At 39.4% G+C, this 14840-nt stretch overlaps 1 protein-coding gene across 1 annotated transcript in view; it reads right to left on the minus strand.

Annotated features, from left to right (window-relative positions):
• Window positions 1–168: 168 nt before the first annotated feature.
• The window catches only part of LOC126424710 (ras-related protein Rab-32-like), a 435086-nt gene continuing 420414 nt past the window's right edge, over window positions 169–14840 (minus strand). The window contains exons 6-7 of the mRNA XM_050087433.1: window positions 8693–8879; window positions 169–1824 (exon numbers count right to left, since the gene is read on the minus strand). Of these exons, the coding sequence (XP_049943390.1) occupies window positions 1697–1824; window positions 8693–8879 (315 nt within the window). The 3' untranslated portion in view covers window positions 169–1696. The remainder of the gene's footprint in view (window positions 1825–8692; window positions 8880–14840) is intronic.

Genomic DNA, 14840 nt, shown 5'->3' on the forward strand with positions numbered 1-14840 from the left:
TTAACATTTCCCTTTGCATTTTCCATGAGAACTTATCTGGCAGGATGTCAGCTGTAATGTCTTAATTATTTTTCAATAATTTTTGTAACAGTGTTTAATATCTCTGCTGCAGTGGTACGGGTCTGAAAACATGTTTGGGAGTTTACAACAATCTTTACTTTAATCATGAAACTAAATACATCATTACATTGTACAACCCAGATTCACATTAATTTTATAAAATTACAGTTTTGAATACATAACTTTTTTTTTTTTTAAAAAAAAAAAAGTCAATTATATTTTGATACCACAGAACACAAGGCCTTTTGCATTAAACATTGACAATTTTTCAATCGTAATTGTGATTGGTGTTTATTGGTGGGCCAGTATTTGGAATGTGAACAATTCACAAATCTCACTTTTATACCAGTCCTGTCACTGTGATCAGTAAAAGTGACAAAATGAGATAACAATAAATAAAATTCACTTAAAAATACATTCTCAATATTTACAGGTTATATACGTAAGTGATATCCCTGCCACACAGAATTCAGAGTTGCGTGTAGATGTTTCATAGTCTGAATTTTTTCTGTACAAAAATATGTGTCCACATGTATATAATGTGCAAATGGATGACAGGTACTTCACGCTCTACAGAAAGTAGAGAAGCTTCTGATAAGTGGATTTTGGAGCTGACAATCAGTTTCAAGTAGTGACTAAAAACAAATTTACATTGCATTCCACAGTTTCTGTATGATGTCAAGTGCAATTACTGGTATTTTACTTACTATACAGAACCGTGTAGAAATAGATGTCAGTATGTTTGTCCCCTTCTACATGCTTTCTTTGATTATGAGATATATTTACATCAAGTACTACCACCTGCATGTCACTGCTCCGCACTAGTTTCCTGCAGTTATAGCACAGACCAGGAAATGGCAGATACTCTATTTACATTCGTATTTTTAATTTTCTTTGGAACTGTTATAAGATATCCTCTAATAAAAAGAAACCTTCTGCACATTTAAGCCTGGAAATTGTTGATACTAAATGTATCCTGCTTGTCTCACCAACTCTTTTGTGGATTACTGAAGTTAACATGCAACTGGATGTAATTGGTGACAATGCACTTGATGAATCATAAAATGAAAATTTTGAATAAGACATATTTTTAACAATATAAAAATATAAACAATAGAAACCACAATTTAATTGTACATCACCATTGTATATAGTTATTGTTATATGGCTTCAGTACAATGTAATTTTAATTTATTGATTGACAACAAAATTATAAATGTGATGCACAGTTTTTGAACAAAATTTGTGATTACCACTGTAGAAAATAAATTTAGTATAAAATAAAAGTTATATAGAACTGGTTAATTCTTCAGTGTTTTATTGCACAACACTATCTTCTAGGGTGTAATCAGCACGCAACACGTTTCTTTGCTTCCACAGTTGTTATTGGACCTTCATCATGTGCTTAAGTGGTATACATTACATTTTACTCCATTGGCCAGTTCATGTATCCAGTCTGTTACCCCCTTTGGAAATTGAAACCTTAAGTTGCATCAGTTGCGAAGTATTTCGCGGTAATCTCGCCTGTTTGCTAGATTTAGGCATTGCTATGACTGGAACTGTACATTGTACAGACACCTTAGGGTAAATTGCACAACCACAATATTGGCAAAAGACTGTTTCCATAACATGCCTATCATCCGCAACAGTTTCTTTGTTTCTCCTTTGTCTGTCCCGTGCTGGCCGAAAGAATGATAGTATCAGCCGCAGCCTCTTGAGTTTTCACATACATGACCTTGTTCACCAGGAATGCCATAGCTTCATCTGTAAGATAAAATAAATGCTACTCTAATGGTTTTATTATTATTATTATTATTATTATTATTATTATTATTATTATATTACTATTTTATTATTATGTGAATTGCTTTATTAACATATAAGTATTTTTACACATGTGGTGCCATACAATAAATAATTAAAACATTATAGAAATGACAGCAATTACAAAAATAAAAAATAGACACACAGAATGAATTATGGGACTAAAAGGGTCAGTCAAAGTTTTAATATCACATGGGGGGAAGGCGGGGGGGGGGGGGGGGGGGTAATATAACTGATGTTTCAACTCATTTTGCAGCAGTCCTCTTAAGGTTGTTGTAACTGCTTGATTCTGGTAATGGTTTCTTCTGTATACTACCTTATTTTGGTTCTCATGTGGCTGCTGATGACACATTCTGGTATGCCACTGGATAGTGTGAAGAAAAGATTTTTATGGTTCAAATGGCTCTGAGCACTGTGGGATTTAACTGCTGTGGTCATCAGTCCCCTAGAACTTAGAACTACTTAAACCTAACTAACCTAAGGACATCACACACATCCATGCCCGAGGCAGGATTCAAACCTGCGACCGTAGTGGTCACACGGTTCCAGACTGTAGCGCCTAGAACCGCTCAGCCACTCCGGGCGGCAAGATTTTTATGGAGTGATGGCAATACAGAAAGCTAGTGACTATGCTACTCTGGCAGGTGATTCACTTTTGCCTACCAACTAGCAAGCTTGTGCCCAGTGGTAGTGTTCTGCAGTGAGACATCAATCCCACGTGGCAGGTTTTTAAAAGGCCCCTGTAAATGATCCAACATTTTCTTAAAGTTAAGTATGCTTGCCAGATATTTGGCTGTGTACAGCACTCTTTGGCATGTTTGTCACACATAGATAGGTCTTGTATGATGTGTTTGCGAGAAATTTCGATTGCTGGAAAGTTTGACAAGATGGCAGATGATGTTTCAGTTAATTTTTCACCACACATGTACAGTGAAAAATTCTTTTATTACAATTTTATCTCACTGTATGGCGATTTTTCTAGAATTAGGGAAACTGTGATCAAGGATGAAAACAAAATAGCACTGACAATTACCATAACGGTAGAGGCGTCATGTCTTTTCCAGCCATATGTTTCGCAGGGAGAAGGTATGAACAAAATCTGTCTGTTATGCCTGACCCACAAGCAGAAGTGCATTGAAATGAAAGAAATCTAAGTTCTCCAGTTCTTCTACAGGCAATGTGGGATGTATGTTCCCATATTGTGGTATTTTAATGAACTTTCATTAGAGGACCAAGAAGAAGAGAGTAAATTTTTGCATACAAATAATGAACATTTTACTATCCACGTGCAATGTTCAAAATGTTTGTGAAATCTTATGGCCTTAACTGCTAAGGTCATCAGTACCTAAGCTTACACACTACTTAATCTAAATTATCCTAAGGACAAACACACACACCCACGCCCGAGGGAGGACTCGAACCTTCGCCGGAACCGGCCGCACAGTCCACGACTGCAGCGCCTTTAGACCGCTCTGCTAATCCTGCGCGGCACAGGAAAACATGTTTTGGTGTGTATATTTCTCCTTCATTTTAAACAATTCTCTGGTGAGGTGCCTTGTTTTCTTCTTTAAATGTTAGAAATGCTAAATCTCATCTACATTTGTAACCATTCCCACTAGTGCCAAAATACTTTATACATGAAAAGCATCTGCTCCAGAAGTAAGGTTAACATTACAGGCTTCCGTGGTATATGTACAGCTTGTTTGACACATCCGTAGCGAATTTGACAGACAAGTTTGCTCTTTTACGAGGGCCTCAACAAGTTCTTAAAAGTTTCATTGTCCGTTGGAAGAAAGTTGATGTAACTACGTCTTTACTGTCGAAACGCACACCAACTGCATCTATTTCAGTGTGAGGTTAAACTGACAAATTTTGTAAATGTACGGGTTTGTTTGACAGGGCTCTGGTCATGCGGGGCTGTGGGATGGTGAATACAAGTGGCCTGCTGATCCAGTTCATGTTGTTAGGGTGCTTAATTATTTGGAGAGCCTTTCTAATTTTTTGCTGTTGTGTCCATGGCTGCTGAGCAGGAACATGAGGTTCTTCATAAGTAAGAGTTTAGCCACAGCCCTGGCAGTTTTGTCAGCTATAGCTGATTTATTGCGTTACTCCAGTCGTACGCAGCATTTGTGCTCCAATATGCAAGTGGTAATAGGTCTCCCAGTTTCATCAATGTAGACTCTGCCACATTCACATCGAAGTTTATACACAACTACACTGTGCAGAGTATGTGGAACCCTTCAAGGGTCTTGAGAGATCTCTGATCCTCAAACTGCTCTGGAATATGATATTAATTCCTCATTAGCGAGCAACAGGAAGTAGTTCTCCTGTTCTTTTGTTTGTTTTACCTTCACTGTACCTCATAACTCTCATGTTGTCACTATATCCATCCACACAGAATGCTGTCCAGAGCTTGTCCAGTTTCTGCTGAAAGTTGTCAGCATCCCAGATTTCGTCGGCACCTCAACACCTTACCTAAAAATACATGGTTTACATAAGAAATAGAAAACAACAGACAATTCCCTTCCTGTATGTAGAACCGCACAGAACATCTGGTGGCAAATTTTGACAAAACCTACAGGAAATATATGAATACCAACATCCATGTGCATGAAAGAATGCTATGCTATGTATGCTGAAAGCCCAAGACCACCTGTTAATGACATGGAACACCTTCAACGCAAAGTGAAAGAGCTCCAGACAACATCGCCTGCAAATGGATAGCGTAACAAGAATATACAATGAACTTTTGAGGTACAGTGAAGATAGAACAACAGACAAAATAACAGAAGATCCTCTTCTTGTTGCTCACTTGTCTAATGTGAGAGGTGTCAGCGACTGTGTAGGCAAAGTGCTGTGTCGTGGAGGGATTAAACTGTATGCCGTTGCAGCCACAGGATCTGAAATCTGTTGAGAAGCATGAATGTTTGTATATGGTTGTAGTTTCTAAAGTTTCTGACCTAGCAAAGAAATAAGATGTTTTGTCTTCAAATGTATTTTTACTTTTCAGCGTAATCTCTTTGTTAATCTGTACACTTCTTCCAGCAATACCCATCTCTTTAACCCATTGAAATAATAGTTAGTGTCTTTCTCCTTCAAAATAGTTGGTTATGAAGGTGCTGACCTCTTCATTCAAAGAAAATTTCTGTCCTCAAAGCTCAAATTTCAGCTGAAGGAACAAAAAAATTTACTTGGGGGCTGGATCTGTTGAGTAAGGAGGATGAGCAAGCAGTTTAAAATGCAATTTGTGGATTTTTGCCATGGTTACTGCTGAGGTATGAGCTGGCACAGAGTGAGCAATTGTGGCAGCCAGCATGTGGTCAGCCTTCTCATCCATAAATGTTCAATGAATCTGTGACAAACATGTTCTTCAGATATGCTCATAGCTTCTGTTATCTTTCTCATCAAATGCATTCTTGAAAAATGAACCAGGAACAACTGTTGTACAATTCTTTAAGAGTACTGCCAGTTTTGCAGTGTTACAGGGTTGAATCTTCAGGTGCATATAAATAAACAAGAATAGCACATGGGAGAATTATAAAACTTTTTATAAATTATTATGAAGATGCATTATTGTTAAAGTGGTAGCAATATTAAAGGATCATACAAAGGGTATTAGGAAAGTTTTGCAGTACGACACAACAATAGGTTGCAGGAGGCTGATTGTAGCTGTGTTCTGACAATACTTCATACTTGCATTGTAGCCGCTGTACCAAGTCTGTGGGTGCAGTTGTTCATTAGAAGGTTTAGTTTTCGGGCAGTTTTGCCCCACAACTTCACCCATGGTTTCGTCATAGACTAGCACTTTGAAGAAATGGCTCTTGCACTTGGTGAGGTGTCCACATCGTTCAACCATATTCAGGTGGTACAGAACCAAACTGGTAATTTCCCTCTGGAGGATGCTGAGTGGACGGGAAGGCCACAATCATCAGTTGGGGAGGGAAAAATTGATGCTGCGAGAAAAATGCTAGAAGAAGACAGACGATTTACCTATAAGCAGACAGAGTATACCTTAGAGCTAAGATTCTGCATGATCATTTGCAAGTAAATGAACTTCGTTGTCTCCGGGTGCTGCATAGACTGATGGAAGAGCAGATGACATGAGTGACTTGGTGCCAGTAGATATTAAAGATGTTTCGTAAGGTACATTCTCAGTGCGTGAATAATATCATGACAGGTGACGAGACTTTGCTGTACTATTATGATGTGCTGACTAAGAATCAAAACAAAATTTGGGTCTTTGAAGATAACGACAAGCCCGTATCCGTCAGAAAATCCTTATCAGTAAAGAAGAAAAGGATAGCTGTTTGTTTACAAATCAAGTGGAATTGTGGAGCGTGTTGTTTTGGACACCCAGAGGACGGGCACAGCTAAGTGGTATGCTGAGCAGTGCCTGTCCTAAAGTCATTGAATCTTTGAAGAACCTGCAACTGAAGTGAAGAATGGACATTTGGTTCCTCCCATCACGAAAACACTCCAACTCACTGCGCCAAAGCATGCACCAAATATTTGCGGGGTACAGGGCTGCAACTTCTTGAGCACTGTCCTTACAGTCCAGATCTTGCTTCTTGCGACTTTGCACTGTTCCCACATATGAAAATGAAGCTGAAAGGAGTGCAGTTTTCAAGTGATGAGGACGTCCTTAGGGTTTGGGACAATGAGTGTGCCTTACTCCGTACAGAAACATGGGAGAACTGGTTTAGGGATTGGTTTTGAAGGATGGAAAGTTGTATTCAGTGTGGGAGAACTTACTTCGAAAAAATAAAATTACTAAAGATGTGTTGCGAAACTTTCCTAGTCCCGTTTATACAACAGCTGTTTGTGGTTTATTTTTCAAGAATTCATACCTTCAGCTGCGGATGCCGTACAATAAATTTTGTTGTCTCTCATCTTTATTTGAGATTTCTCTAGCACCATTTGGTGAACCTGTGCAATGTTATCATCAGTGGTGGCAGTTTTAGGCTGTCCCAAACATGCTTTGTTACCAGGGCTGGCATGGGCACATTAAAATTAAGCTGCCCAAAATACCATGGTCAAACAACTATGCATACAAAATGCCTTAAATGTTGTGAACCTTTGTAGATGCTCTCCACATTGTAGGCATCTACGAACTTGGAAGCCTATGTGGCAAAGTCTACGGTAGTGAAACCCGGAGTAGCAATTGCATGTCTAAACAGGAATGCTACTTACGACTGGGGCAACACAGTTAATCAGCTGTTGCTGAACCCCTTATGACTGTGGCCCAGCTATTAATTTTCAAGAACACAATGTGCTTGATCATCAGCTGTGAATACAGCTGCAAAAAATGAAAGGCTATATATAGCCCTGATAGGACATGCAGGGAAGATGGCCACAAGTTACCAATGACCTGTCTGTCAGCAGGCCCCATGTGTTCACCAGTCAACAGCTTCATTTTATATGGGTCCAACAGCATAAAAAAGTGGTCACAAGAGAACTGCTGTGTGGCATGAATGTCTCGCTGCAGGAGAAATGCTATCCTTGTATAAGCTACAGTTTCATTATTGCTTAGCAGTCACCTACCAGATCTGTGGAGCCACCCCTCCATAGCAATTTTTACTTTTTATTGTCCGGTGGCATACCAGAATGTGATGTCAGTAGCCACCTGACAACCAAAACAAGGCAGTGATAGTAGAAACCCATCACCAGAAACCAACAGTTAGTCAGCCTGAAGAGGATCACTGCAAAGTCGGTCGAATAATTGGCAATTTAGTTGTTTTGATGTTTTGTAATGACTTGGTCTAAAACAAATTCATTTAATGTATGCAGGTACACATCCACACCGTTGGTACACACTTAAATACCTGCATCACATTATCCTATCATTCTGTCAGAGCTACCAAAACAAAACATTGCAGCCCACTGATAAAGTAAAGAGGCTGATTTGGACCTGGAGTCAGACGGGTAGCAGTTTACATCTTCATCTGCTCATCCGGATTTAGGTTTTCTGAGGTTTCCTTAAATTGCATAAGGCAAACTCCACAATGATGCCTTTAAAAAGAATACAACTGATTTCTTTTCACATCCTTCTTTCAATCTGAGCTTGTGCTCTGTGTTTTGTCACCTCATCTGTGACTGCACATTAAACCCTAGCAGCTGCAAACAGCTTTATCTTGGAAGACACAGAATAAAGCATATTATGTTTTTGCAGTTATTTCTCTGTGGATTGGTTCATTCTATAAGCTCACTGTATGTCTGTCTCATTAAACAACTTGTGATTTCGTGACTAACACCTTTACGTCTTCAAAGGATCGGTTTTCACATGATTAGTGCTTAACTGACTGATAATGTAGTTAAAGAACCCAGTGTCAGGAAAATGGTGTCCAGTTGCTCTCCACAACTAATCTTGCATGCTTAATAGCACTTATTAAAGTTGTACTGTGCACACAAAATAAGCAAGCAATTCGCACAAAAGGTGTTGGGAACAGATTATGTGATTCATGATATTGAACACGGCATGAGGTAAACATCACTGGAATTATTTTGTGCAATCTAAACTGAAATCTTATTGCTGCAAATTACAAAACACTGCCGCGTGATTCTGTACTGTTTGCTGATATTGGCAATGAGCTAAAAAAGGTCTATATTGGTCAACTTATACACATTCCTTCAGTCCTAGGAGTCCCCCCCCCCCCCCCCCCCCCACCCCACCCTCTCTTCCCATGTGAGAAACAAAGTTACAGAACATGTACAGTATGATGCTTTCTGTAATATGATTTGCTAATATGTAATTGCTTGAGTGTGCATTCATTCATAGTGGTAGGCACAACATAGAATTCTATTTCCTCACCTATATTGATATTCTCCTTTGCTGATGTAGAGAACCAATTCGTGATACCATTATCACGACAGAATCGAGCTATGGTCTCCGTAGAAGGCCCGGAAGACCCTTGGATGTCACACTTGTTTGCCAGCAACACTGTGGGGATGGGAGTACCATCCTGTTGTGTTACTTTTTCCCTGATGTCATTGAGCCACTGTGAACATACATATGTGGAGTTCAGAATCATCTATAAAAACTGTAAATTTCATCAACAAGGGTGTGCACCAAGTCACAACATACATCAACAAAGGGCAAGCAACTCACGAAACTTATTCTAAACACCTCATTAACAATACTTTTCAAAGGCTGCCAGTTTCTCAGCTACATTAAATAGCTGTTATCTCCTATTTATATCTTAATATTTATGGATAGATAAGTAGTGGCAGGAGAAAAGGCTTGTAAACATTGAAGAAATGCGTAAGCTTTCGGAGCCTGTGGCACCACCTCCTAGCAGAATCGTTGGGAGGGGAATGAAGGAGGAAGTATAAAAAGGATGGGCGAGGCTTAGGAAATGGGGAGAGTATGCAAAAGTCACCCAGAACCTCAGGTCAGGGCAGATTTACCAGATGCGATGAGAAGCAAAGACAAAGACAACATTGGGATTTTTCCTTTTGCGGAAACTGTCACTGGCTAGCAAAGAGGTGTGTGGTGCGCATGATTTCATAAGGAATAGTGAGAGTCATTGTCAAGAAAACATGACATCCACTATTCACTATAGAATAATAGCACATGATGTGTATTTATTATTGTAAGCATATTTAAATACTTTATTTTTTGTATCATGGCAAAAGTTGGAATTACACCTTCTGTTGGAATTACACCTTCTGTTATTACTTCAATTCCTGTGGTAACAATTTTTGTTCCCTTTGTTTATTCCCAAATTTTGTATATAGTATACACATGGGAGATGTATAAATATATCAAAACATCAATTAAAATGTTTCCCATTTAGATTCATTATTCAAGGTAATATTTTTGATGTGCTTACCCTAATGCTGCACTTAGTTTTCCTGGAAATCAGTTACTTGTCTAATCGAAAATTCCACCTTATAATGTAAAGAAAGAACTTTGTGAACTAATACATATTTCTGGGCATAGTGGCACCACTATTTATAAATATGTGTTATGGCATAAATTTTTTTATTATAGTGATGTATTATGTTTTTACTCAAAATGTTAATGTAGAGGAGATACTAGCATCCTAATTATTTTAATATTCATAGTAAATACGTTAATAGAGGCCTTCATGGACACCCTCTGTAAGAAGGTATTGTATTTTGAGCCTACCTCGGAGATATGACCAATAACCCGTAAAAACTACTCAGTGCATATGTAAAATTTTGCCTTCAGAATGTGAGCTGTAATTTCGAGTTTTAGACCAGATTTTGTTTGCTATAAATAATTAATTGTATTAGGAATACTGTCATCATTTCCCCAATTTCTTTACTATTTATGGTGCAAGCTTCTTTGTGTGAGGTGCCTTAGTGCTGAGTAATTTACGAATAAATACTTTATGGAGTTCTCATCATGTCAGATATGTCAGTCCTTAAGTTTATTGAACTTAACTTTTTTAAACTGTAAAGGGTTCTAGAAAGCTGTCCTTCATGGTTTTGTTAATAGTTTTTGAACCGTAAAAACTTGTAATGAGAGAGCAGTGCTTGCAAAATATTTGTTTGAAGGAATTAACAAAAATTTATCTGACTGTAAATGCATCTTTAAGTCCCATACTGCAATTGTGTTATTTATTATGATTGTAAGTCTGATATCAAAACAGTGTTTTAATGAAAAGATTAAACTGTTGTTCATAATCAACTCAATTATGAGCAGGTTGCCATTGGATCAAGTGAACTACAGTAGAACCTCAATTAATCTTCACTTTTGGGACCAGGTGATGGTTGGAGCACTAAAAAGGTCAGCTATTTGGAGGAGGGTGAAACAAGTCAATTACAGAGCTCAAAATGATGAATAAATCAAAATTAAGTGATAAAAATACATTTATAGTAAACAGCAGGGAAAACAGGAAATTTTAGACACTGAATTTAAAAAAACTGTAAAAGCTTTTTTGTTTCAGTTTTGTAAAACTTGTCTTTGTGGCTGCATCACGGCAGGCCTGTGGTCATAGCAGAAACATCATTTGTATGGAATTCATCTTCTTCATCCCGGTTTTTGGTGCAACTGAATAGCTTTTTGTTCTATGATAGGACATTGAAAGTAGGATCTCCTTATGTCTTTCCTGACAAAACCAAAGCACACTAAAGTTTTGGTTTTTCAATGCTTTTCTAGTTCCTGGATCATTTTCGCCCTCTACAGTTGATGAAAAAGCTTCAAAATCTTTTTGATTCTTTTTGCAGTCTTTAATGGTTGTCACCCCACCACCCATTTCAGAGGCTTATTTAGTAACTGACTCACCTTTTCCATTTCTTTGTAGAACACAGTTTCTGTTTCTATGTGCATACAACATGTTTACATTTCTAATTTGTAGCCATTTTTATTCTTCCAGAAACCCTTACCTTCTTGATCACAACTTTAAAAAAACTGTATAAAATTACACTACAATTTTGAAATTAAAATGAGAAGCACAATAATCTTAAAAAGCTCACTGGTGAAGTGGCAGATTGAGGAGTACAGTAAAGCAATCTGGTAATGCAATACCCCTTTAAACTGAGCCAGTGTGAATAGTGTCACTTGGCTGATCACTTGTTGTGGCAAGAGTAAAATCGGTCGATAACGTTGGCACATTGACGTGCGAAGAGCGCAGATGAATGGTTGTAACCATGGTTGGATAATTTGAGGAGTCGGTTAATTGTAGGTCAGATAATCGAGGGTCTGCTGCATTGCTTATTTAAGAGAGGCTGATGCAGTCTGAAACCAAGACTGAACAGGTTGTTGAAGTGAGTTGGGCAAGTTTTCAAGTGGAGAAGATGATGTGTGAACAGATGTTATCAAACACACCCACACAATATATATATCTAAAAAAAAAGGTGATGTAACTTACCAAACAAAAGCGTTGGTATATTGATAGACACACAAATAAATACAAACACACACACACAAAATTCAAGCTTTCGCAACCCATGGCTGCTTCATCAGGAAAGAGGGAAGGAGAGGGAAAGACAAAAGGATATGGGTTTTAAGAGAGAGGGTAAGGAGTCATTCCAATCCCGGGAGTGGAAAGACTTACCTTAGGGGGGAAAAAAGGACAGGTATAAACTTGCGCGCGCCCACACACACACACACACACACACACACACACACACACACACACACACACACACACACACACCCATCCATCTGCACATATACAGACACAAGCAGTTCCTTAGCCAGCTTCATCCTGACCCACAACTTCTTCACTTTTGAAGGCCAGACATACCAACAATTGAAGGGAACAGCCATGGGTACCAGGATGGCCCTCTCGTACGCCAACCTATTTATGGATCGCTTAGAGGAAGCCTTCTTGGTTACCCAGACCTGCCAACCCAAAGTTTGGTACAGATTTATTGATGACATCTTCATGATCTGGACTCACAGTGAAGAAGAACTCCAGAATTTCCTCTCCAACCTCAACTCCTTTGGTTCCATCAGATTCATCTGGTCCTACTCCAAATCCCATGCCACTTTCATCGACATTGACCTCCATCTGTCCAATGGCCAGCTGCACACATCCGTCCACATCAAACCCACGAGCAAGCAACAGTACCTCCATTATGACAGCTGCCACCCATTCCATATCATACAATCCCTTACCTACGGCTTAGGTCTTCGTGGCAAACGAATCTGCTCGAGTCCTGAATCCCTGAGCCATTACACCAATAACCTGAAAACAGCTTTCGCATCCCGCAACTACCCTCCCGACCTGGTACAGAAGCAAATAACCAGAGCCACTTTCTCATCCCCTCAAACCCAGAACCTCCCACAGAAGAACCCCAAAAGTGCCCCACTTGTGACAGGATACTTTCCGGGACTGGATCAGACTCTGAACGTGGCTCTCCAGCAGGGCTACAACTTCCTCAAATGCTGCCCTGAAATGAGATCCACCCTTCATGAAATCCTCCCCACTCCACCAAGAGTGTCTTTCCGCCGTCCACCTAATCTTCGTAACCTCTTGGTTCATCCCTATGAAATTCCCAAACCACCTTCCCTACCCTCTGGCTCCTACCCTTGTAACCGCCCCTGGTGTAAAACCTGTCCCATGCTCCCTCCCACCACCACCTACTCCAGTCCTGTAACCCGGAAGGTGTACACGATCAAAGGCAGAGCCACGTGTGAAAGCACCCATGTGATTTACCACCTGACATGCCTACACTGTGATGCCTTCTATGTGGGAATGACCAGCAACAAACTGTCCATTCGCATGAACGGACACAGGCAGACAGTGTTTGTTGGTAATGAGGTTCACCCTGTGACTTAAACATGCCTTGGTGCACGGCCAGCACATCTGGGCCCAGTGTTACACCGTCCATGTTATCTGGATACTTTCCACTGACACCAACCTATCAGAACTCCGGAGATGGGAACTTGCCCTTCAATATATTCTCTCTTCCCGTTACCCACCAGGCCTCAACGTCTGCTAATTTCAAGTTGCCGCTACTCATACCTCACCTGTCATTCAACAACATCTTTGCCTCTGTAGTTCTGCCTCGACTGACATCTCTGCCCAACCTCTTTGCCTTTACATATGTCTGCCTGTGTCTGTATATGCGCGGATCGATTGTGTGTGTGTGTGTGTGTGTGTGTGTGTGTGTGTGTGTGTGTGTGTGTGTGTGGATGGGTGCGCGCGCGCTCACACGAGTGTATACCTACCTGTCCTTTTTCCCCCCTAAGGTAAGTCTTTCCGCTGCCGGGATTGGAATGACTCCTTACCCTCTCCCTTAAAACCCATATCCTTTCGTCTTTCCCTCTCCTTCCCTCTTTCCTGATGAAGCAACTTTGGGTTGCAAAAGCTTGAAATTTGTGTGTGTGTGTGTGTGTGTGTGTGTGTGTGTGTGTGTGTGTGTGTGTGTGTGTGTGTATGTGTGTGTGTGTGTTTTATTGTCTCTATCAACATACCAACGCTTTCATTTGGTAAGTTCTGGTATCTTTGTTTTTAGATATATTTTTCCCACGTGGAATGTTTCCCTCTATTATATATATCGCCATGAACTGCACTATTTATTATAGTTTCCACAATTGCGATATTGACTTATGTAATTTTCAAGTAGTTGAGTTATAAACAGTAATGAATACTAATGGCAAATACAATTGAGTAACCATGTGTGCAGGTAAGGAATATGAAAACTTGACTCAATACTTTGATAACTTAAATGGGAGGCTGCTGGTCTGCAGGAAAGATCTATGAGAATCATCTGTAGTTCAGGACCTGAAGACTTTTGTGTCACTAAAGTTTGTTCTCAGAACTAATATTTTAACTGTAATTATATGTTACGATGTTGGTCACATCATTGCAGCCAACCATGAACTCTAAGCTGCACCAACATAACACAGAAACCAAAGACAAATGCCATGTTAATAGTTACAGGATAGTATAGTATGAGAAGAAATAATTGAATGTAGGAATCAGATTAACAAATGCATTACTCAGTGCTGTTTCAAAAATTCTTACACTGAAGATGAGACTGTACCTCAAATAAACTAAAGTAAAGATGTCATCAGTCCAAAGATTGCTTTGAGCACTATAGTGCTTTTCTGATCACTGTCTTGTTGGAGGTTGTGTGCTGTTGCTTTCGTCCTACCTTTGAACTGACCCAGCCAGTCACAGAGGGACATACAGTCTAACATAGATTCTGAACCACAGAATAACATAGCATTTTTTGCTTCAATAAACATTGCCATTGGTGAAAGAAATGACATGTTACTGACAAAAATGCTAGGATTGACTAGGGATTTACCAGTAACTGTTTTTTTACACCCTTGAAGAGTGCTCTCATTTCATGCAAGTAAATAATGTTTCACTACATACTACATATGATCTGTTACATTTTGTTTTTACTTCTGAACATTAAGTAGTGGGCTGAGTCTTTAGTCTCAATACGAATGGTGGATGCAAAAATTAATTCCCTTCTTGTTTTCAGTATGGTTAAGCAGTTGGAAAGGGCAGATTTAAGCAGATCTTGAA

The sequence above is a fragment of the Schistocerca serialis genome, chromosome 10 (genome assembly GCF_023864345.2).
Source record: "Schistocerca serialis cubense isolate TAMUIC-IGC-003099 chromosome 10, iqSchSeri2.2, whole genome shotgun sequence".
Classification (NCBI taxonomy): Eukaryota; Metazoa; Arthropoda; class Insecta; order Orthoptera; family Acrididae; genus Schistocerca; species Schistocerca serialis.